Source organism: Puma concolor, chromosome C1 (assembly GCF_028749965.1).
Source record: "Puma concolor isolate L17-30 chromosome C1, mPumCon1.1.hap2, whole genome shotgun sequence".
NCBI classification, from domain to species: Eukaryota; Metazoa; Chordata; class Mammalia; order Carnivora; family Felidae; genus Puma; species Puma concolor.
The window spans coordinates 38,134,405-38,155,850 of NC_141674.1; the positions used below are offsets into that span (position 1 = coordinate 38,134,405).

A 21,446-nucleotide genomic window follows, 5' to 3' on the forward strand; every position below is an offset into this window, starting at 1 on the left:
AAGAACAATTTTAAGAGCGGGCCCAGGCTGGTGATGGGGTGCGTGCATTTTTGAAACCAGAGATTTGAGTCCGTTTGATCTTCAAACATGGGCTTTGGAGACTGTCAGCGGGCTCCTTGCTGGCCGATAAATGGCTCTCAGGAACTTTTCCTAAAACATAACTTCACACACTTTCCAGCAAATGTTTTCAACCTACCAAAAGCCGTCATTTGGTTGAGCAGCAGTGTTTCCAGACGCCAAAGAAAGATAGTTTTGTTGTTTTAAGAGAGACAGATTAAAGCCAGGGGCTGTTTAACCAGAGGGTTTGTGTGCTCGCTCCAGCTCTCCTCGGATTCCTCTGTGGTCGGGTACAAAGAGGGTGCGGACAGTGATGCTGGATGCCCCACCTCCCCGGCCTAAAAAAGATATCCAGGCCAGACGTGAGGTCTCTGAACAGAGAGGCCTCCCACAAACCTGCCTCTAAAATGAGATGGGCGGTGAGCGCTAGGGAGCCCGATACAGATAATATCAGCTCCCGAGGCTGGCAAGGGAAAAGTCACTTCAGAGGGAGAGAGCCGGTATGTTCAGAGGATTCAGCGCCCGGGCCAGAGAATGCACAGGATTTTCCCCCGTAGAGAAGGAGTCAGGCGTAGTCAGAACCCTGCGGGGCGTGACTAACTGCCCCAATATTCCTGCCACCGGGGCCCTCTGGGTAAGGACTCCACAATTATGGGAGAGCCAGCAGGGGAACCGACAAACCCGCCTTTCATTTGGCCGGCAAATCAATCTGGCTTCTTACCTCCCCGGGGACAATATTGCATTTCCCCTGGAAAAACAAAGGCCAGAAGATCTCCAAAGGGGGATCAGTTTCTGCCGCTGTTTCCCTGGTGAAGAGTCTGCAACATCTCGGGAGCAGCGAGCAGGTCTGGTCCCAGTGGTGGAGTTTCTAGCCTGGCCAATTTATGAGGCTGTCTCCTTAATGGAGGAACACATCTTGGGGGCCACACCTCACCCAGGGCATTGGCCCATGCCTTGTTTTGGGGCCTCCTTGCAGGAGCCACTGGCCCTGACTCAGATCCTGGATCTCAGGATTGACAGCCTGTTCTCAAGGCACAGATGTGAACTCATTGTTCCCAGGGTCTCAGAGTTGAGTTTGGGGCCAGTGAGTTGCAAGTGACCTCTGCCCATGGAGATGGGGCTTTTCATGACATTTTGCTGGATCAGGTCTCTGGCAGCCAGAGACTTTAAACCTCCTAAGCTCTTCCCTTCTCCCTGCCCCCATTCTTGAGGTTCAGAAATCAGAACGGTCAACCTTTAAGTGAACACATTTCTCTGAAATTATTAACCCCAAAACTATCCTTGTTGACTTCCTCCAGGCCTAGGGAGGAGGTCCGAGGGCTGCCTAGAGCAAGGCAAAGGCCTGGGTAATTCAGTAGTGTTTAACCTTCAACAGCAACAAGCCAGAGTCACACAGACACCAGGTCCACTGCACCTCCCCTGCCTGCAAAGCCGCAGGAACCATGACTCTTACTCTGCACATGCACGCTGCTGCCTGGGGGGGTGGTGCCCACACAACAGCTTCAGGACAGCCTCCTGTTCTGGAGACCCCAGGGCCTCGGGAAAGCTGGATGCAAACCCGCAACTCACTCTTTTTCTTCTCCTCACTCTGATGTTCCCGGGAAAATTCTTTCTGCTCAGGCAAGCACAGCAAGTGGGGAGTGTATATCCCCAACAGGTAGCACCACTGAGAGAGAAGCAAACACCCAAAGGCTCATCCCTAACTCTAGCACACACCAGTTTGCCCTCAACCCACCCCGAAAGCAGCCAGAGAGCTGCCTCGCAGCCCGAAAGAGCCTCTCCCATTGGAAGAAGGCCAGGGCTCCGGATACAGCAGGAGGAAGGCAATCGGAGAAGAGGACAAAGGGGCTGGCCGCTTCCGGGGGCCGGGGAAAGCCAAGTGCCTACCTGGGAGAAGTTGAGCCCATTAAGCGGGTGGCACTGCTCCTCTACCCGCTCCACGGCCCCGGTGCTCTTCCTCATCTTCTCGGCCTGCTGGGCCAGGTAGAGGTCCAGGACGGGCACACCTCGGGAGCGCACGTCAGTCTCCGTGAGCGAGTTCACCATGAGCATCACCCACACGGGCCTCTTGCGCTCCCAGTTGCCCGCGATGGCGTTGAACAGGTAGTCTGCGTACAGCCCCTTGCCCCGCTGTGCTGGTGTCATCCACGAGGGCATCATCAGCTTCACGTAGTCCAGGTGGCGCTTCAGACGCCAGTAGAGCTCCCGAGGCAGCACGTCCTGCAGGTTCTCCCCGTGCGGCAGCAGCTGGCAGCTGGCCAGGGCTGAGATGGTGTAGGGGTCCGTCAGGTCCAGTTCGAAGTAGACACGAGCGCTGGCCTGGAAGGCTGCCTTCGAGTTGTCCGGGATGAAGTCCCAGACGCGGGTGTAGGGGACGTGGATGGTGCCGAACAGGTAAGCGGGGGGGTCACGCCGAATAGTCCACAGGAAAGAGTTCAGCTCCCTCTGCTGCAGGGGAGGGGGGGAGGACAAGGCAGGCAGTGAGGCTAATGGCAGGGGAGTAAACCAGGGGTTGCATAGACAGAGGCAGGTGGAGGTGGGGTGGAAGGCAGAGGCCTACATGGGGCCATGGGAAAGAGCAAGGGCTGTGGAAGCTGAAAGACCCAGATTCGAAACCTGTCTCAGCGGATCATCTTAAGCACGCTGTTCCACTTCCCAAGACTCGGTTTCACCATCTGTGAACTGGGGGTGAGAGCAGCTACCCCAGGGAGGATGAAAAGACACAGTATATGTGAGTAAGCCCTAAGAGCAGCACCAGGCACAGAGGAAGGAGACAACGAAGGAAGCTCTCTTGTTATGATTAGCTTTCCCCCTTGAGTGCCAAGGACTGCCACAGCACCTGAGAATATTCATGCTCAGCCAAGCCAAACCTTCACCGGTGGTGTTTCATGTGGAGGGTGGGGAAAGGGGGACCAAGAGTCCTGCTCTGGCAAGAAGGGAGGAAGTCATATAACTTTTAAACCCAACCATTAGAAGATACATGCCAAGAGCACTTTGAAAGCAGAACACCTATTAAAAATAGCACACCTATTTAAACAGCTACTTCCCATTCATTGGGGTGGATACGGTTTTCTTGTTGGAGGGCAGGTCTGGGGTGTCGGCTACTCTGCTCCACTGCAGATGAGAAAGCGCTTTACAAGCTGCAGCCTAAGTAAAGTCACAAGGCCCTGATTTGGGAGGGGAAGATTCCCTAGAATTCATCCCAAGAAATGTGCTTCAGGCTCCTCCCCTAAAATGCTGTACCTGGCCTCCACCCCCCCACTCTCGGCATCTTCTCAGACAGAAGCTCTGATCAGGAGTGTGCACAGGGGCAAAGAGGGGCATGGAGACAGGGATCCTTTCTCCAGATCTAGCTGAGGACCAGGGGTTAAGGGGCATGAGAAAGGGACCATCATTTCTCTCAGGCAGTCATTTCGCATCCAGAAAAGCCCCTGGACTGCCCACTGACCACCTGCAAACTTGAGGTCAACTCAAAACTTTTCTGCCTGCTTCTGGCACAAATGAAAAGTGTGTGATGGGGTGAGTGGGGGAATAGTACCTTTTTTTTTTTTTTTTTTTTTACGAACAACCAAAAATCGTGGATCCCAGCACACTGGAGCTAGACTAGCTCTGACCTCCCCGTTCCCACACAAGTCAGGACAGCAGAGGTGCACCTTGCCCAAGGTCAACTAACTCCCTGCTAACTGGGCAGTGAGTGAGGACCCTATACAACCTTTTCCTAGTCACTGGCCTCCAATTAAGGGTTATTTTCCATGCATTAATTTACACTTTGAGGGAGGGATGCTGAGAGAAATCAAGGGATTCTGTAGTTGGGAAGGAAAATAAGGAGAACCAGTAATTATTCAACCCCCAAGGAGATATTAGGCCAGCTTGCCCTGGCACTTCCTTTTCCTCTCCTCTGGAATCTTCCCCCTTTTTGTGAAATGGGGGCAGTTGGAGGATTGGGTGCCGGGGGCCTGGGCTGGAGAGGGAGACAGAGGTGGGAACCAGCACCAGGGAGAAAGCTTGCTTTAGGTCAGAGTGGGAGGACAGGGGAGAGGAAAGCCTGTCTATGTAAGGGGGACAGAGTGGGAATGGGAGAGTGGAAAGGTCTGATGTAAGTCAGAGCAGAGTAGAGCAAGGAATGGGAGAAACACGGTCCGGAGTGGGCAGAGAGCAACCAGAAGGGTAAACAACGGATAAAGTAAGAAAGAAGCGAGTCAAAGGGGCACAGGGAGGAAACGTCCAAGCAGGACCGAAAGTCGAGGAGAGCCCGAGAGCGTCAGCGTGCGGAGAGGGAGCTGGAGAGGGAGCGCCCCATCTCGGCTGCCGGCACGGAGCTGGAGCCCGGGCGGCAGGAGGCAGGGAAGGGCGCCCGAGGCAGCGCCCGGCGGGCGGAGGTGGAGCGGGTGGGCTGAGCTGGGTGCGGAAGGCAGGACCCCCGAACCCTCGTCCCCACGGGCTGGAGTGGCCGGACGGCCGGGAGAGTGGCCGGGCAGGCGCTCGCTCACCGATCCGGGCGGCCGGCACTGTCCTCCGTCCGGGGGCTGCGGGCGGGCGCGGGCGGTGGCGAGGAGGGCGGCGAGCAGCGGCCCCGCCAGGGCGGCGTGCATCCTGCCGGGGCCCGCGGGGCGCGGGGACCCTCCCGGGCGGCGCCCTCTCAGCGGGGCGGAGAGCCCCCAGCTGGGCACGGAGGTTCCTCTGGGGCGCGGGGCTCCAGCGGCGGGATGCTGGGAGCCCTCTGGGGCGGGGCGGGGTGTCCCTGCCGGACCCGGGGGTCCCTCTGGGGCGGGGCTCCGTCTGCTGGAAGAGGGGGACCCTCTGGGGCGGGCCCCTCCCCAGGCGCGCAGCCCCGTTGGCGCAGCCCGGGGTTCTGAGAGCGCGCGGGTCCTGGGGCGCGCCGACGTCCTGGAGCTGCGTCGCGGTCCAGGGGCGCGCGGGGTCCCGGGGCGGTACCGGGCTCCCAGGGCGCGCGGGGTCCCGAGTTACGCGGGCAGCCGGGAGCGCAAGGGTCCCAGGGGTGCGCGGCGCTCCAGGGGGCGCGCGGTGGGACAAGTGCGGCGGCGGGCGCGGCGGGGCGGGGGTCGGGTCTGGGGCGCCCGGCTGCCCCAGAGCCGGGCTCAGAGGGGCGGCGGGCGGCCGCGCGGCCGCTGCCCGGGCTCCGCCATGCTGCTCCGCGGCCGGGAGGGAGGGAGGGAGGAGGGCGGGAGAGCAGCGCGGAGCCGGGCCGGGCGGGGGGCTGGGGCCGCCGGGGCGGGGGGAGGGGAGGACCCGGCGCGGGGGGCGGGGGGCCGGGGCCGCGCCGGGCCGCGCCGGGCCGGGCCGGGCCGCAGGGAGTCGGGGCGAGATCCGCGCCCGGGCGCGGCGAGGCGGGGTCTGATGGGCATGGCAGGCGCTCGCTCGCTCCTCTCTCGCTCCCTCGCTCGCTCCCTCACACACGCGCGGAGGGAGGCGAAGCCCGCAGCAGCCACTTCCCCACTTTCCAAACTTCCCAGCGCAACTTTTTCCTCTCCTCCCCTGCCCGTGCCTCCTCCTCCCCCATCGCTCCCCCTTCCCCTGGCCCGCTCCCCGCCGGCCCTAGCTTCGGTGCGCGGCCGCCAGGGGGCGCCCGGGCCGAGGCCCCGCTCGGCCAAACTCTGTGGGATCTTCTGTGGACAGGGACTAGGCTAGGGGACGAATTCTGGGGACCTGGACCAGCATCGCCCAAAGCATCTGATGCGCAGGTCGCGGAGGGAGTTAACAGCGAAAGAAGCAGGAGTGGGCAGGCACTCCCAGACTGGCTGGGAAGGCAGCACTCAAAGGAAATCCAGGGAACCTGGTAATTACAACTTTGTATCATACAGTGCCTGGCTAACACTGGCAATGTGCTTAGTACGTGCCCTGCAGACACCAGGTGAATTAAAACAAAACAGAACAGCAGAGTAATCTTCCTCACAATTCCTTGGCACCTCCATTTGAACAATCTTCTCCCATTAACTTCCTTGGACCCACATAGGATCCCTGTAAATGGCCAGGGAACAGGGAAGATTCATATCCCAAATCCTTACACCATGGGAATTGAGAGAACCTTTAAATCCAATTTTCTGTTCCTGAGGGGCAAATGAAGCTTAGAGAAAACCAAGGGACAGGGGCAAGCGTCTGCATTTTCAGCAAATGGGGAAACAGTCACAGAAGCCTTGCTTAGATCTGTTAAATGAAAGTTCATGACACCTATGCTGACAACAGAGATTGAAGTATGAATTAGGTAGAATTATCAGAAGCCCATAGCCCAGATAGGCAGACAGGGACAGACATGCAAAAAGGCCATTAAAACCAGACAACGAGGGGTGCCTGGGTGGCTCAGCCGGTTGACCGGCCGACTTTGGCTCAGGTCATGATCTCACGGTTTGTGAGTTCAAGCCCCACATCAGGCTCTGTACTGACAGCTCAGAGCCTGGAGTCTGCTTCAGATTCTGTGTCTCCCTCTCTCTCTGCCCCTCCCCCACTGGTGCCCTGTCTCTCAAAACTAAATAAAAACATTAAAAAAAAAGTTAAAAAAAAACAAAAACGGACAATGAGGGGTGCCTGGGTGGCTCAGCTGGTTGACCGGCCGACTTTGGCTCAGGTCATGATCTCACGGTTTGTGAGTTCAAGCCCCACATCAGGCTCTGTACTGACAGCTCAGAGCCTGGAGTCTGCTTCAGATTCTGTGTCTCCCTCTCTCTCTGCCCCTCCCCCACTGGTGCTCTGTCTCTCAAAACTAAATAAAAACATTAAAAAAAAGTTAAAAAAAAAAAAAAAAAAACGGACAATGAGTACCAGGAGAGACAGAAGCAGTGAGAATGGGAACAGAGAAGAAGGTCTCCCAACACAGCTCAGACGCTCAGGGAAGACTCCTGGGAGTGGTCTTGAAGGGTAAGTCACAGGTAGCTGAGTGAAGGAGCCACACAAAGTCTCCCAGGTGGAGGAAGAGCAGGTGCCAGGTGCAGAGCCAAGAGAGCATAAACTCCTCCAGGGGACTGCAAGCAGTTGGACCTGGCTGGAACAAAAGGCCAGTGGCAGGAGCTTCAGCTGTGTCTTCTGGCCAGACTGAAGAGTTTGTACTTTACATACACTATGTGACAGGGAGACATGGCAAGACGTGAGTTAGAGGGTGGCTGGAGCTGATCTGTTCTTTTAGGAGGCATGACTGTAGGGGGCGAGTTGGGGGCAGAGAGGTCAGTGAGGAGACAGGCAGTCAGTGCAGAGGTGACCTGACTCCTAGCCCAGTGCTTTCCCATCACCTCCGGAGCACTCACGTCTTCAGGCACCAGTGGAGCAGCTGGAGAATGGCCACTCTAGAAGGTTGGGCAAGGAAGACAGCTGGCCCGGAGGGGCAGAAGGGCTCAGAGCACAAGAGCTGGGCCTTTGGGCAGAACACAGGAGGGAAGGAGGGGGACACCAGACACTTGCAGGTTGAACTGCATTAGACTGTCATTTTTGTAGGCCCCAAATAACTGATGTTGGCCATTTCATATGGTTCAACCAACTAGGATCCAGAGCAACCTCGGTCTCAGGCCAGCATACATCTGGCGACAGATGCAGAGCAGGCCAGAGTGCCCGGATGGTGTGAGACAACAGCGTGGCTCCGTGTTTCCCACACACAGAGCTCTGAGACCACAGCGGTGACAAAAGAGAAGTCCTTTGAAGAGTCCCTGCTCCCCATGGCTCCAAAGCTGCCTGCTGTGAAGGAGTAGGTAAGGATGTGCTCGCTCGGTAAGGGTGAGGTGAAACCATTGAGAAGCAGGAGAAGGTAATTCCAGTGAGAGGCAGTGTGATGTTCTTCATGGAGAATTAGAAGACTTGAGACAGATAGAGGGTAAGAAGGGACCTGATGGCATTAAAAATGGATCCATATCATTAAAGTGATGGTGCATGTGTGCATGATTTTTAAAATGTTCCGAGACTTTTTTCCTAAAATTATGAAAGATTCATCGGCTAATTGTCATGAATGCCAGCTATGACTTCTTCCTTCATGGCCCTAACCTAGGGCTGTGTGACCAGGGTCAAGACACTTAACGTCTCTGTGCCTCTCTTTTTCCACCTAGTTTCCTGTCCTATTTTTCTGAGTCAATGTGTACAATAATACTTTAGGATCTCCACCAGCCTTGTTACTGATATTATTAATGAGGTGCAAGAACAAACAGGTTTTTCCATTCTTCAGTGGAGAGTTGAAAACATTCATCCACACAAGGTAGTGGTATTATTCAAAATAGCTAAAAGGGACAAGCAACCCAAATGTCCATCAGTAAATGAGTGGACACACAAAATGTGATATATTCACATGATGGAATATTATCTTTCCATAAAAAGGAACGAAGTATTTATACATGTTATGATATGGACCAGTCTTGAAAACTTTACACTAAATAAAAGGAAGCCAGTCACAAAAGGGCATATATAATACGATTTATTTATATGAATGGTCCAGAAGCAGCAAATATATAGAGGAAGAGGGTAGATTAGTAGTCGCTTAAGGTTAGAAGGAACAGGGAGATTAAGGGACCTTGGCTGAATGGTCCTGGGTTGCTTTGGGGAGTAATGAAAATAGTCTAGAATTAATTGTGGTAAAGTTTGCACGATGCTCTGAATGTACTAAAAACCATTGAATTATACACTTTATTTATTTATGTATTTATTTATTTACTTATAAATGTTTATTTATTTTTGAGAGAGAGACAGAGCACAAGTTGGGGAGGGGCCAAGAGAGAAGGAGACACAGAATCTGAAGCAGGCTCCAAGCTGTCAACACAGAGCCCGACGCGGAGCTCGAGCTCACAAACCACAACATCATGACCTGAGCTGATGTCAGATGCTTGACCACCCAAGCCACCCAGGTACCCCTGAATTTTACACTTTAAGTGGGTGAATTATATGGTATGTGAATTATATTTCCATAAGCTGTTACTAAAAAACAAAGAACAAACAAGTTTAGAGCCCCAGGAGACAGTCCTCATGAACAAAGGTCTTAGTGCTTTCCAATAATTTTTTCTCCCACCTGGTGTAGTGAGAGAAGCCCTGGATGAACACCCCTAAAAATCCTAGAGAGTCACTGTGCTTTTGCTTATGTCTCCCTGAGCAGCTGTGGGGAGTTTCGTTGGCCTCGCTGTACCTCAGTTTCCCTGCCATCAGTATGAACAAGCTCACGGAGCAGATAACCTATAAGGGTCTTCTGTGTCCCACACAAGAGTGCAGCATCCACGGCCCCTGCCCGCCCACGGGCCTGGAGGCACAGGGCTCAGGAAGCAGGCAGTGGACACAGCCACCTGCCCCCTCTCCCAGGGCACATCCGGCCCACTTTCCTTTTATTGCAATTTAATTGATGTTCAATCAAATGAGTACCAGGAATCTGTAGGCTATAACAGCCTGGGCAGAAACAGAAGCCTTGTAGCGGAACTAAACCAACAAAATCTGCCTCTTGAGCAGATCCAGGAGCCCTGGGTCCTGCCACAGGGCGTCTCTTAGGGAAGGAGATGAGGGGCTCCCCTGCTCAGTTGACCTCAAAGGAGGCACTTTGCTCTGGGCCTGAGGGCTGCCCTCAGCCTGGCCTGACGTTCAGTTCAGCTCCTATGCCACTTGTGACCATCTCCTACCACCCCAGACTCTGCCTCCTCCACCCCAGCCCTCCTTGTCTGGAAGTGAATCCTTGGTGACTGAAAGACAGGACTGCCTTGGGGATGGGGTGGGGGCAGGGAGGGCAGATTCTAGGGCCACGCAGCGGTCAGCCATGCTTAAGACAGTCTAGAGTGATGGAAACAACTAGAAAAACATCAGACACTGAGGTGATTCAGAAAAGAGCCTTCCCTCATGGAAGTAGGGAAAGAGACACAAGATCATAGAAGCACAACAAAGGATCAGAGTTGCTATATAAGATGGCGCTCTTAAAAAACAAACCACCACCGGTGGTGCAGCTCGATGAGTGGGGTGTGGAGAGCACAGAGGGATCAGCTCAGATACTGTCCTCACAGAGCCTGCCATCCAGTGAGGGAGACAGATGCAAATAGTGCGATTTGGGAGACAAATGGGTGTGTGTGTGTGTGTGTGTGTGTGTGTGTGTGTGTGTGTGTGTTGGGGGAACAACCTTAGGAGAGAGGACCTCAGCAAAGGTCTTTGCAAGAAGGCAATATCTGAGCTGACCTTTAAGGATGAGCAGGATTTGGACGGGGAGGTTGAGGAGAGGCAGGTCATTTCAGACAGTGGGAACAGCATGTGCCGTGGCATGGAAGTGTAAGTGTCTGACATATTTGGGGAGCTGTGAATAATCATGGCGGGGGAGAGAGAATTCAAGAACCGTTGGGAAGGGCTGGAAATAAGACTACAGCAGGAAGGGCCATGCATGATTGTGGAAAGCCCTTCATCTTGGCTTTCAAAGGATATAATCTTCTTAGCTTGCTCTGCATAAATTGCAGGTGCTGGTTGAAGGGTAACTCAGGTTCTAGATGAGATGTGTGCAGACAGAGGTGATACAACAACAATCATGTGTGTTGACTGTTAACTCACCAATGCTTATTGGGTCCCCAGGTGTAGTATATAGTGTGTGAGGCATGAAGGAATATAGTCCTGACCTCTGGCTACTTGCAATTTTGGAACAAGATGGAAATACTCAGGTGACTAGTTACAATGTATTTAGGTGCCAGGTGAGTGATGTAAGAGTCCAGGAGAAGTCAGTGGGAGTTGAAGCGTCAAGGACATCTTCCAGGAGCAGTGGGGATTTGAACTAGGCGGCGAAGGACAGGTAGCATTTAAATAGACGGAGAGAGAAAGCAAAGGGAAGAGAACATCCTGGCTGGAGAAGAGGGTGGCACCGAGAGCGGCTGGAGTGGGGGGTTGGGTGACATGGTCGCGGGCGTCGGCAAGTGCAGAAGGAAGGGCAGCTGGGAGTTGTGGTAGACCGATTCAGTGCAGGACCTTTTATCTAAAGGGTCCCGGCAACACTGTGAGACAGATATTTTCACACCCATTTTAAAGATGAGGAAACCAAGTCTCAGAGGGCGCACATGGCATATTCAAGTCACACGGTTGATAATTAGAGGCCTGGACTGTCTATGTCTTTCTACTTAACCACTTGCTTCCTTTCAGACACAGATGGGAAGGTGGTACAGGTAGCATGGGCTGACTGGGTGTGGCTTCTGCACACACACACACACACACACACACACACACAATCACTGGGGGGCCAATTCACACTGCATATATGGCCCATCCTGCACTGTGTCTCCCAACCTCATTAGGACATGGGACCATCGTCATTTAGGAGACTTTTGCCTTTCACTCTAGCCCAAGCTGTGTCATGCTCCATACCTCCTTTCAGGATTCAATAGAGGTATGGAAAGGGGAAAAAGAAATGTGATGCCTGAAACAAAATACCCCATCGAGCTGACCACTAAATAGCACTTAGACCCCAAGTATACACACAGCTGCTTTATGTAATGAAGGCTATAGACCATGTTCCTGGATATAAAATAACAAACCACATATAACGTTCTACATTGCTATGTAATTAGCACGGATCTGTGAGTGTGCGAGTTGACCAGGGTGAGGGAGGGGGGCTTGGGCCTCGAGCACAGTAAGCCGTGGAGAAAAGAACATGTGCTGTGGGGCCAGAAAGACTGGAGTTTGAACCTTGCTTCCTCTCTTTGTATCCCTAAGACCGTGGGCCACTATTTACACTCTGAAAACTTCTAATTCATATCTGTCAACAGGAGTAAAAGTATATGCCTGTAGAAAATGGTTGTGCCCTTCCTGTCCCTTCGGGGACATTCAGTGATAGCTGAAGACATTTTTGGTTTTCATAACTGGGGACGTGCTACTGGCAGCTAGTGGGTAGAGGCAGGGATGCTGTTAAGCATCCTACCGTGAGTAGGGCAGTTCCCACAACAAAGAATTAGCCCACCCAAAATATCAGTCATACTAAGATTGAAGAATCCTGCCTTACAGAATTGCTATTTCGAGGACATAATCTTTACTAACTTGTTTGAGAATTACTGTGTGCCCTGCACCATTCTATCACTTTATTTAAATGTGTCCCATCTCACTTGTTCATAGTCAATTGATGAGGGAGATACTATTATTATCCTTATGTTACAGGTGCGGAAACTGAAGCCCAAAATCTGCCCAAGTCACACAGCCAGTTATCGGTGGAGACACGGTTTGCCACAAGGCAGTGTGGCTCCAGAGAAAGATGGAGCTCACGCTTAGCAGGTGCCTGCTTCAGGGACTGGTGCTTGGGAGTGATGGCGACTATCAGAGAGCATGAGAGGGGTCATTCATTCATTAATGCTTTGCATGTGTGTTGCGAGCCTAATCGATCTTGGTGCTAAAGAATTGGTGAACTAGATAGGTAGAGTCTTAGCTCACACAGATCTTACTTTCTAGTTAATGAAGAACAAAAATATAAAAGTAACCATTACCCATGGAGATAGTAGAAGTGATGGAGTGTCTGGTGAATGACGAGAAGTTTGCCAGGAAAAGATCTGGGGAAAGAACATTCCCAGCGGAGGGTGAAGCCCTGAAAGAGAAAGCCACGTTGGCGTGTTTAGGAAACAGAGAGAAGTCCAGCAAAGCCAGATGTGTAGGGCACAAGAACACATTTTTAGAACATGGTTCAGACTGCGTTGTGGAGGTGGGTGCGGACCTTCAGGGGTCCAGGAAGGGCACTAGAGCAGTACTTAGGGTGAGGATGGTGGTGGCTCTGTCCACGGAGCAGATTTGGATCATACAGAGTTAGAGCCAAAGGTGGCACATGTGACATGGGGGTGAGGGGGACAGGAATCAAGGAGAATGCTGAGGTTTTTGTCCCAAGCAGCTGGCTGCATTCACAGAGAGGGGAAGGCTGAGTAAAAGGAAGGTAATGAGAATCCAATTTTAGGTCATGTTGGATATGAGCTGCCTACTGGGGTCCATGTGGCAGTGCTGGGAGACGGCTTACAAATGAGCCTAGAGCTCAGCGGAGAGGTCCAGGATGGAAGGATCCCTTTAGACTCCATTGCATAGGATGATATTTAAAACTAAGGGCTCATCTTGGGGTGCCTGGGTGGCGCAGTCGGTTAAGCGTCCGACTTCAGCCAGGTCACGATCTCGCGGTCTGTGAGTTCGAGCCCCGCGTCGGGCTCTGGGCTGATGGCTCACAGCCTGGAGCCTGTTTCCGATTCTGTGTCTCCCTCTCTCTCTGCCCCTCCCCCGTTCATGCTCTGTCTCTCTCTGTCCCCAAAATAAATAAAAACGTTGGAAAAAAAATTAAAAAAAAAAAATAAAACTAAGGGCTCATCTGAAAAACAGAGATTGAGAATTAAGGAAAGCCTGCGTCTAAGCCCAGAGGACCTGATCATTTCTGGTTCGAGAGAGAAGCCTTCACCCAAAGCAACAGAAGTAGAAGAAATCCCAGGAGAGAGAGGTCAAGATATCCAGTGAAATAAACCAGGGAAGTGAGCATTAGATTTGACCACAGGAAGGTTGACAGGAGCCATTTCAGTGGACGGCCGGGGACAGAAGCTCAATGGGTTGAGAACAGAGAGGGAGGAGAGGAAGCAGCAACAACCAGTTCAGACAACTCCTTCTTGGGTTTTGTGGAGAAGGGTAAAGCAGTGGAGTTGCATAGGAACATAGGGTTCATGGAGAGACTTTTTAAAACATGAGTCTTATATCGTGTTTCCATGCTGGTATGAAGCATCTAGCCGAGAGGAAGGAACTTCCGGTTTTAGGGAGAGAGGGCTCCACTGGAGAAGGCCTTGATAAGCACTAGAGAAAGCAAGGGGCTTGAGATCCGGAGACAATGGGCAGGCTAATCCTTGTTAGGACATTTCATTCTGTTGTTTACACCAGAGAAGGCAGCAAGTATGTGAATGATGTGCATGGTGGATAAAGTCATTGTGAAGTAAAAACTTGTACTTTCTCAGAGGAACATCAGCACCCTGACCTGGGCTACTGGTCAGCCTCTAGCCCTGACCACCGATCCAGACTGAACTCTGCCCCCTGGACTGAATATCTAATCCTATCAACCATCTCTCTTTGTTCACAAGGGAGCCCCTGGGAGAGCCCATGGATGATGACTCAACATAACCCATCTGTATAGCTGAAAAGAATGTTTGGGACAGACGTTCAGCCGCACCAGGCTTCATCAACAGATGAGGGCTGCCTTCAAGATAATCTCAAAAAGGGGAGTTCCCAGGACCTGTCAGAGGAGGGGCTGTTCTGAGTAGAACCATTTGTGTGGAGTGTCTGAATAGAAGGAGCCAAGAACAGAAGGCTATCCAGTGGACCAAAATTTGGAATGGGAGACCCAGGCTGAGGCAGGATAGAGAGATTATAGAGATTGTCAGTAAGGACTCAAGCAGAGCTAAGTCAAGTGTAAAGGGGTTAAGTGGGGCTATTGGTGGTTCAGCTAATTCTGGGAGCCCTGCATGCTTATCCACTGTTTCCTTTTATTTGGGCCCTTGCAGGATCAATGTGGTTTGTGCAAGTCAATGTATACATTTCCCTGGTGATTAGGAGTTTGTAACTGCAAAATACGTGCTAGCTTAATCCCTCTAGATCTCAATTTCCTCATCTGTGAAGGGAAAACAATAGCAATGCATAGCTCACAGATTGGCATGGGGGTCAAGCTGATGGATGTGAAAGCACTGTGTGTAAAGGGCTGTGAATATTACTTTTATGATTATTACTAATAATACCAATAAGAAGAGAACTCAAAAGTATTTCCTCTCCTAGGATAAACATTTTCATGGTCTTCTAGAATGTTATAAATGGGCATGAGTCCTGTACGACGTGGACACTTTATGAAGAAGTTGTGGGTGTCTGTGGCATAGTGGCCCGCACTGGATAGTTGGGTAGGTTGTACCATGCACAAGGGTGCTCTGCTGAGCAGGTGAGTGGGCACTGACATCCAGCCAGCAGCAAGTGGGCTGCATCTATGTTTGATTCCACAAGGCACTCTACAAGCCGGCAGTGGCTCCAAGGGCACCCACCAACACACTTCTGTAAATGTTTAGAATCACTTGGCCTTTGCTTACCAAAACCGGTAACGGGGAGTCAGTTGACTTTCTTCAGCGATGGACATTTTCATAACGACTTTCCCATCTGTATCTCCAGTGACAGGCAGTCTCTCCTCTACTTACATGCCCTGCCTTCCTTTCAAACTCACCATATCCGTATTCAAAACTCCACTTTTCTCAATTCAGAATTTGGGTTGGATTCTCTACTTCTCACCTGCTGTGTTTGATACTCCTTTTCATCTATCCCACCTGGATGCTGCTTATGACATTGAGTGACAAGAAACTCACTACCTTGTGAGGTAGCCAATTCCACTTGTAAGCAACTCTTAGCACTCGGAAACTTCTACATATTGAATCTGCATCTGCCTGCCTGAGGTATGCGTCTCCATACCTTAGAACAGCCAGTTGCCTCGCTCCCATCCTTGGGATCACATGGAGCAAATATTCTCTATTTTCTTCATGATAGCTAGTCATACATTCACAGAGACAGGTCACTCTGTGTCTCATTGTTCTTTCCTCCATTTCTTATATAAAAGATTTTGCTTCTTTCTACTGTCCTGATCACCATTTAAAAAATTCCTTGTGTCTAGAACAAATGTTGGTTCCAACATTCTACAGTTTTCTCATTCATTGTTTTACTAAGTCATTATTCATCTGACATCTACATGCTCAGGGATTGGAGGTTAAGAGAGACGAATTGATTTTCCAAGATCTTACAGCTGCTAAGCTATTCCGACTGTAACTCCTGTTCTTTCACTGCCTCTGTAGAGACGCAGTGGCCTTGGAATCCAATCAGCCTTCGTAGTGGCAGAGGTGCCCCCGATTAGTTGAATTTTCTGCCTCAGAGCTTTTTCTTAATCTGCCCAGAGTGTTTTAGCAGTCCCACCTCTCTCTTCTCCTCTCAAATCAGCAGCTCATGCTCGCGGGTTAGCCGAGTCAATGCCAACTGTTTCCTCACGGTTCTAGATCCTTTTTCCTCCAGACTTCCAGACATACCACAGCTGGAGTGGTCACTGTTTCCAGCTATAACACAAAACATTAGCTCAGGGCTGGGAAAACAGGAGTTCTTAAGGCAGTGAAGTCAAAGGATTGTCACATACAAAGGGAGAGAGTATGGCTAGATAGAAGCTTCATGAGGGTAGAGACCATGTCTGTGTTTTTCATTTAACTTTGTGCATAGCTCATGTTCCTGATGGCTGCTACGACTACTTGGGAACATACTAGAGCACTCCACTGTCAGGTATTTAAAGAAATGTGAGTTGGGAGAGTTCCAGCTGTTTTCCCTCCTCACCAACACTTAACCTTGCCCATTTTTGTAATTCTAGTCATCCTTGTGGGTGTGAATGGTACCTCATTGTGGTTTTAATGTGTGTTTCCCCCATGACTAGTGATGTTGAGCATCTTTTCATGTTCTTATTTGACATTCTTACTTAGTGAATCCTTTGTTCAAATTTTTTGCTCGCTTATTACTGTGCTATTTAACTTTTTACTGGATTGTGATGGCTCTTTCCATATTCTGTTCACAAGTCTTTTGCCAAACATAGTTGTGCAGATATTCTCTCCCAGTATATGGCTTGCAGTTTGATTTTCTTAAAAATGCCTTTGGGAGAGCAAATATTTTTAATTTTTAGGAAATCCAATTTATCAATGTTTTTGTTTGTTTTATAATTTGTGCTTTTTGTTTCATATTTAAGAATCTTGGCCTAATCCATGGTCACTAAGGCTTTCTTTCCTTTGTTTACTCCTAGAAGTTTTACCGTTTTAGGTTTTAGAGTTAGGTCAGTGATCCATTTTCTATGAGGTGTGAAATAAGAATCAAGGGCTGCTGCTTCCTTTTTTTTTCTTTTTAGAAATGAATATCTATTGTCCCAGTACCATGTGTTGTAAAGATGATCCTTTCTATATTGAATTGCCTTCGCACCTTTATAAAAAAGCATTGGTTACTTATATGTGGCCCTATATTTAGAACTCTCTATTCTGTTCCATTGATATATATATATATATATATATATATATATATATACACACACACACATATACATACATACATATATATATACATATATATATACATATATATGTATTTATATATGTATATATACATATATATGGCAACACCACTGCCTTTATTATTATAAGCTTATAATTAGTTATAAAACTAGGTGGTATAAAGTCTTCCAACTTTATTCTTCATTTTCAAATTTCCTTAGCTACCTTAAGTCATTTGCATTTTCATACAAATTTTAGAATCAGTTTGTCAATTGTTGCACAAAAGACTGCTGAGTTTCTGAGATTACAATGAATCTCCAGATAAGTCAGAGGAGAATTTACATCTTTAATAATATTATCTTATGGTCCATAAACAGGGCTTATCTTTCTTTAGATTTTCTTTAACTCCCCCAGCAATATTTTGTGATTTTCAGTGTATATAACCTACACATCTTTTTTTTTAAATTTTTTTAACGTTTATTTATTTTTGAGACAGAGAGAGACAGAGCATGAACGGGGGAGGGTCAGAGAGAGGGAAACACAGAATCTGAAACAGGCTCCAGGCTCTGAGCTGTCAGCACAGAGCCCGACGTGGGGCTTGAACTCACTGACCGCGAGATCATGACCTGAGCCGAAGTCGGCCGCTTAACCGACTGAGTCACCCAGGCGCCCCTATACATCTTTTATAAAAGTTTTTACCTAAGTATTTGGTAGTTTTTAATGCTCTTATAAACAGCATTTAAAATTTTTCCAGTTTATAGCTCCTTTGCAAGTATATAAAATACAATTGAATTTTGTAAATTCTTATTTCCCACAAGTTTGTTTTTTTGGTTTTTTTTTTTTTTTGGTATCTATTGAGATGATCATGTGAATCTGTAATGATATTCCCTCTCTATTCTTGTTATCAGTAATTGAATGTGTATTTTTCATTTGTGTATGTTCTTAAAAATACACATTGCTATTTTGTATGCATGTATTTTTTTAATGTGTGTAAATGGTATTGTTATATTAGTCCATTTCTTTTTTTACTTGTTTGCACCACAGAATATGCTTTTACAATCAATTTCTATTTCTTCTGATGGCTACATAATATGCAATGGTGGTATTCCATACATTTTACCTGTTTGCTCTCTGAGTGATGGTCTTACAGGTTGCCTCCAACTCCCTGACTCCACAAACAATGCTGCAATGAACATCCTTGTACATATTCTCTTATAAACCTGGATTATAAGTTTTTGGGAGTATGCATACCCAGGAGCTCAATAGCTGAATTATAAAATATGCATATACTGAATTTGACTACCTGAAAGGGAATGTTCTCCAGAATAGCTCCACCATTTCATAATCCTGCCAGTCTGAGGGATATAGGGAATCCTATATCTCTGCAAACCTTGCCAATATCCAGCCTTCTCTTTTTCCTCATGTAAATTGTAGAAAATGATATCTCATTGTAGTTTAACTTCAATCTCTCTGACTGCCAATGGTTTTAAACAGTTCTGCATATATTTTTTGTCTTTTTGTGGATTTCCACTCCTGAAAATTGCCATGTAGATCCTTTGCTTTGAGTTTTCCTTTTTCTGGTTGATTTTCAGGAATTTCTTGTATCTTGTAAATGTCAATCTTTTGTCCGTTTTAAACATTGTGAACTTTATTTATTTATTTATTTATTTATTTATTTATTTATTTTCTGCATAGTCCCCCTTCATTGATAAGAAATCTTTTTTTTTTTAAATTATACTCTTGGGGCGCTTGGGTGACTCCATTGGTTACGTGTCCGACTCTTGATTTCTGTTCAGGTCATGACCTCACAGTGAGTTCGAACCCTGCATCGGGCTCTGTACTGACAGCATGGAGCCTGTTTGTGATTCTCTGTCCCTCTCTCTCTCTGCTCTGCCCCACTCACATGCTTTCACCGTATCCCTCAAAATAAATAAATAAACTGAAAAATAAATGTTTTTATGATACAAGAAGTCTTGTTTTAATAATGAAATCCAATTCGTATCTGTTTCCTTATTGCTCACTTCCTTGTTTTTTAACATTTTGTGTGGGAAATTCTTCCCCATATCTAAGTCACAAAGATATTCTTCAACGTGTTCTATTTATGTTTTTGCCTTCTTCTGTTAACTTTATTTTTTACTTTTCTTACTTGTCCTTTTAATCCACGTAATACCACCTCTGTATGTGGTATTCAGTAAGGGATCCGGTTTTCCTCTTCTGGTCTTTAAGAGAGGAATGTGTCCCGGGCCTACATGCAGCCTGGCAGGGAGAGAGCTAGGACATAGCTATCCCTCTTCCATCTCCTTTTCCCTCCAGTGTCCCTCCTGTGCCTCTCGATGGCCAAACTCAGTTAGGAATCACAGGGCAAGGGAGTAGTTAATGCAATGCAGAGACGCCAGACTCTTGGCGCAAGAGTAGAGTAGAGCAGGGTGGGGAAAAAACCAAAAAGGGTGAACAGAGAATATCTATCATGATACACGTGTGAGAGTGAGTGTATGTGTCTCTGAGTTCTCTATTCTTTACCAGTGGTGTATTGGTCTATCCAGTCTTGTGCCAGTACTACAGTGTGTTAATTACCATGTTTTTGTAGCATGTCGGCATCTGGAAAAGTGAGTTCTTCTCTCTTCATCTTTCTTTTTTTATGTTTAAAGTTTTTAGGTTAAACACATTTGTATTCCTCCATGTACCTTTTGGAGTATGTGTATTGAGTTCTCAAAAGATCAACTGGAATTTTGATTGGCCTCATATTAAATGTTTATATTGATTTCAGAGAAGGGACTTTTTTTTAAATGTTTATTTTTGAGAGAGAGAGAGAGAGAGTGCGCGCGCACAAGCGGGGAGGGACAGAGAGAGAGGGAGACAGAATCTGAAACAGGCTCCAGGCTCTGAGCTGTCAGCACAGAGCCCGACGCGGGGCTTGAACCCACGGGCCACGAGATCATGACCTGAGCTGAAGTCGGATGCTGAACCGACTGAGCCACCCAGGAGCCCCTTAGTGTTATAATTCTTTATGGTAATACCAAGGATTAAGGTTATTTTCTCTCTTTGACCTTTCTTTCCCCATCCAGTGACTAACTTTTTTGTAAACTAGTGTTCATTCCATTCTCACATATCTCTTCCTTCTGTCTCAGCTCCACCGGACGCCCACACCCAGCAGTTGGGAGATCAGAAAGACACCATCTGCTGATTAATAAACAGACATGTATTCACTTATAAGTTGATTGAATCAGGGTGTCTCTTGATGTCCCTGTTCTGAATGTTCATACATTCCACCACATACTCCCTTATCTAAGTCACACCCAGAGGCTATGTGGCTCGGATGAATCACATCTGAACTGACCATCCTCCCTGGAATCCATGGGCTGCAGAGGACGTGAATTTAGCCAAAGTGGACACCTGCCATGGACTCAGAACAGGAGTGGTTCTGGAGGAGCACATCTTTACAGAGTCCATTTGGGGCCCTGACCGCAAGGCCTGAGGATCATGGATGGTGCTTCTATGGAGCACTCCCTGCATGCTCAGTCCTGGGTTGTGCGGAGCATGTGATGGATCCAGAATAAATCAAAAGACCTGGGTCCTAGCACCTCAGATAGAAGAGAGGAATGGTGGCTGGTTTGGGACAGCAAGTTAAGGCATTTCGTGGGCTTTTTATCTATCTAGGCCAGATTGGGACCTAGCACCCCACAATGTCCCCCAAACGAATTAATATTCTGCCTCAAGATCCACAAATCTCTCCAGCCCCTCTGAGCTCACTGACTTCCCCTCTCGCTCTGGAGCGTGTTCATTTCCCTGGGCGTTGCAAGCGCTTGCGCTCTCAGGGCTCGGCTGGGGCCTTGGTCTGCCCTCCTCCAAGTGGAGACGAAGAGCTACAGAGGTACGTGGGCCCCTCAGCCATTCACCTGCGGTATCTCCAGCTCAGTGTCCCAGAGACATTAAGAGTCAAAGGGGAGATGATTTGCTTTGTTTTTTAAAGAGATGCTGAAGAAGCAGAATGAAGCACAAAGTCAAGAGGAGTCCGTCATTCCACTGCCCAAAGGTTTACAGGCGGAAAAAAATCCTTTCATGAGAAGGGTACTCACACCAGTTTGCAAGGCACTTCCAGTTTCCAGAAGGGACACCGAGGCCCCCCGGTTTAAAAGGGCTTGTCCAAAATGTTGTACAAAGTCAGTGACAGAACTGAGACTGAAATCCGTGTACTCTTTGTCCCAGTCTGAGTTTCCACCCTGCGCAGCTGGTGGGGGCGCTTAGGACAGACCGAGAAGGGGGATGAGTGGCCCTATGTGGGCAGGCGTGCACCCGAGAGGCCAGGACAGAGCCGGGGGCTACGGTCAGCTCTCCAGGGCCTGCATATCTCTCGCTGGGAGCTCAGGCCAGTCCTTGCTTTCTGTCTCAGTCTTCTGTCCTGCAAGCTTGGGC

General features: G+C 49.0%; 1 protein-coding gene and 1 long non-coding RNA gene across 6 annotated transcripts in view; one reads left to right on the top strand and one right to left on the bottom strand.

The window, feature by feature from the left end:
- TRABD2B (TraB domain containing 2B) overlaps nucleotides 1-4,780 on the bottom strand; it is a 213,795-nt gene extending 209,015 nt beyond the window's left edge. Inside the window, exons 1-2 of the mRNA XM_086716915.1 lie at nucleotides 4,548-4,780; nucleotides 1,945-2,505 (exon numbers count right to left, since the gene is read on the bottom strand). Coding sequence (XP_086573041.1) covers nucleotides 1,945-2,505; nucleotides 4,548-4,649 — 663 coding nt within the window. The 5' untranslated portion in view covers nucleotides 4,650-4,780. The remainder of the gene's footprint in view (nucleotides 1-1,944; nucleotides 2,506-4,547) is intronic.
- On the top strand, nucleotides 1,961-21,173 carry LOC147577996 (uncharacterized). Of its 5 annotated transcripts, XR_015254687.1 has the most exons (5): nucleotides 1,972-2,451; nucleotides 7,548-7,751; nucleotides 8,727-8,891; nucleotides 14,073-15,419; nucleotides 20,162-21,173. It is a non-coding gene; the product is annotated as an uncharacterized LOC147577996 (long non-coding RNA). The 5 variants fall into 5 exon arrangements; XR_015254683.1 differs by lacking the exon at nucleotides 20,162-21,173 and having other exon boundaries at nucleotides 1,961-2,451; nucleotides 14,073-15,628; XR_015254685.1 differs by lacking the exon at nucleotides 20,162-21,173 and having other exon boundaries at nucleotides 2,051-2,451; nucleotides 7,501-7,751; nucleotides 14,073-15,628.
- Nucleotides 21,174-21,446: the final 273 nt, after the last annotated feature.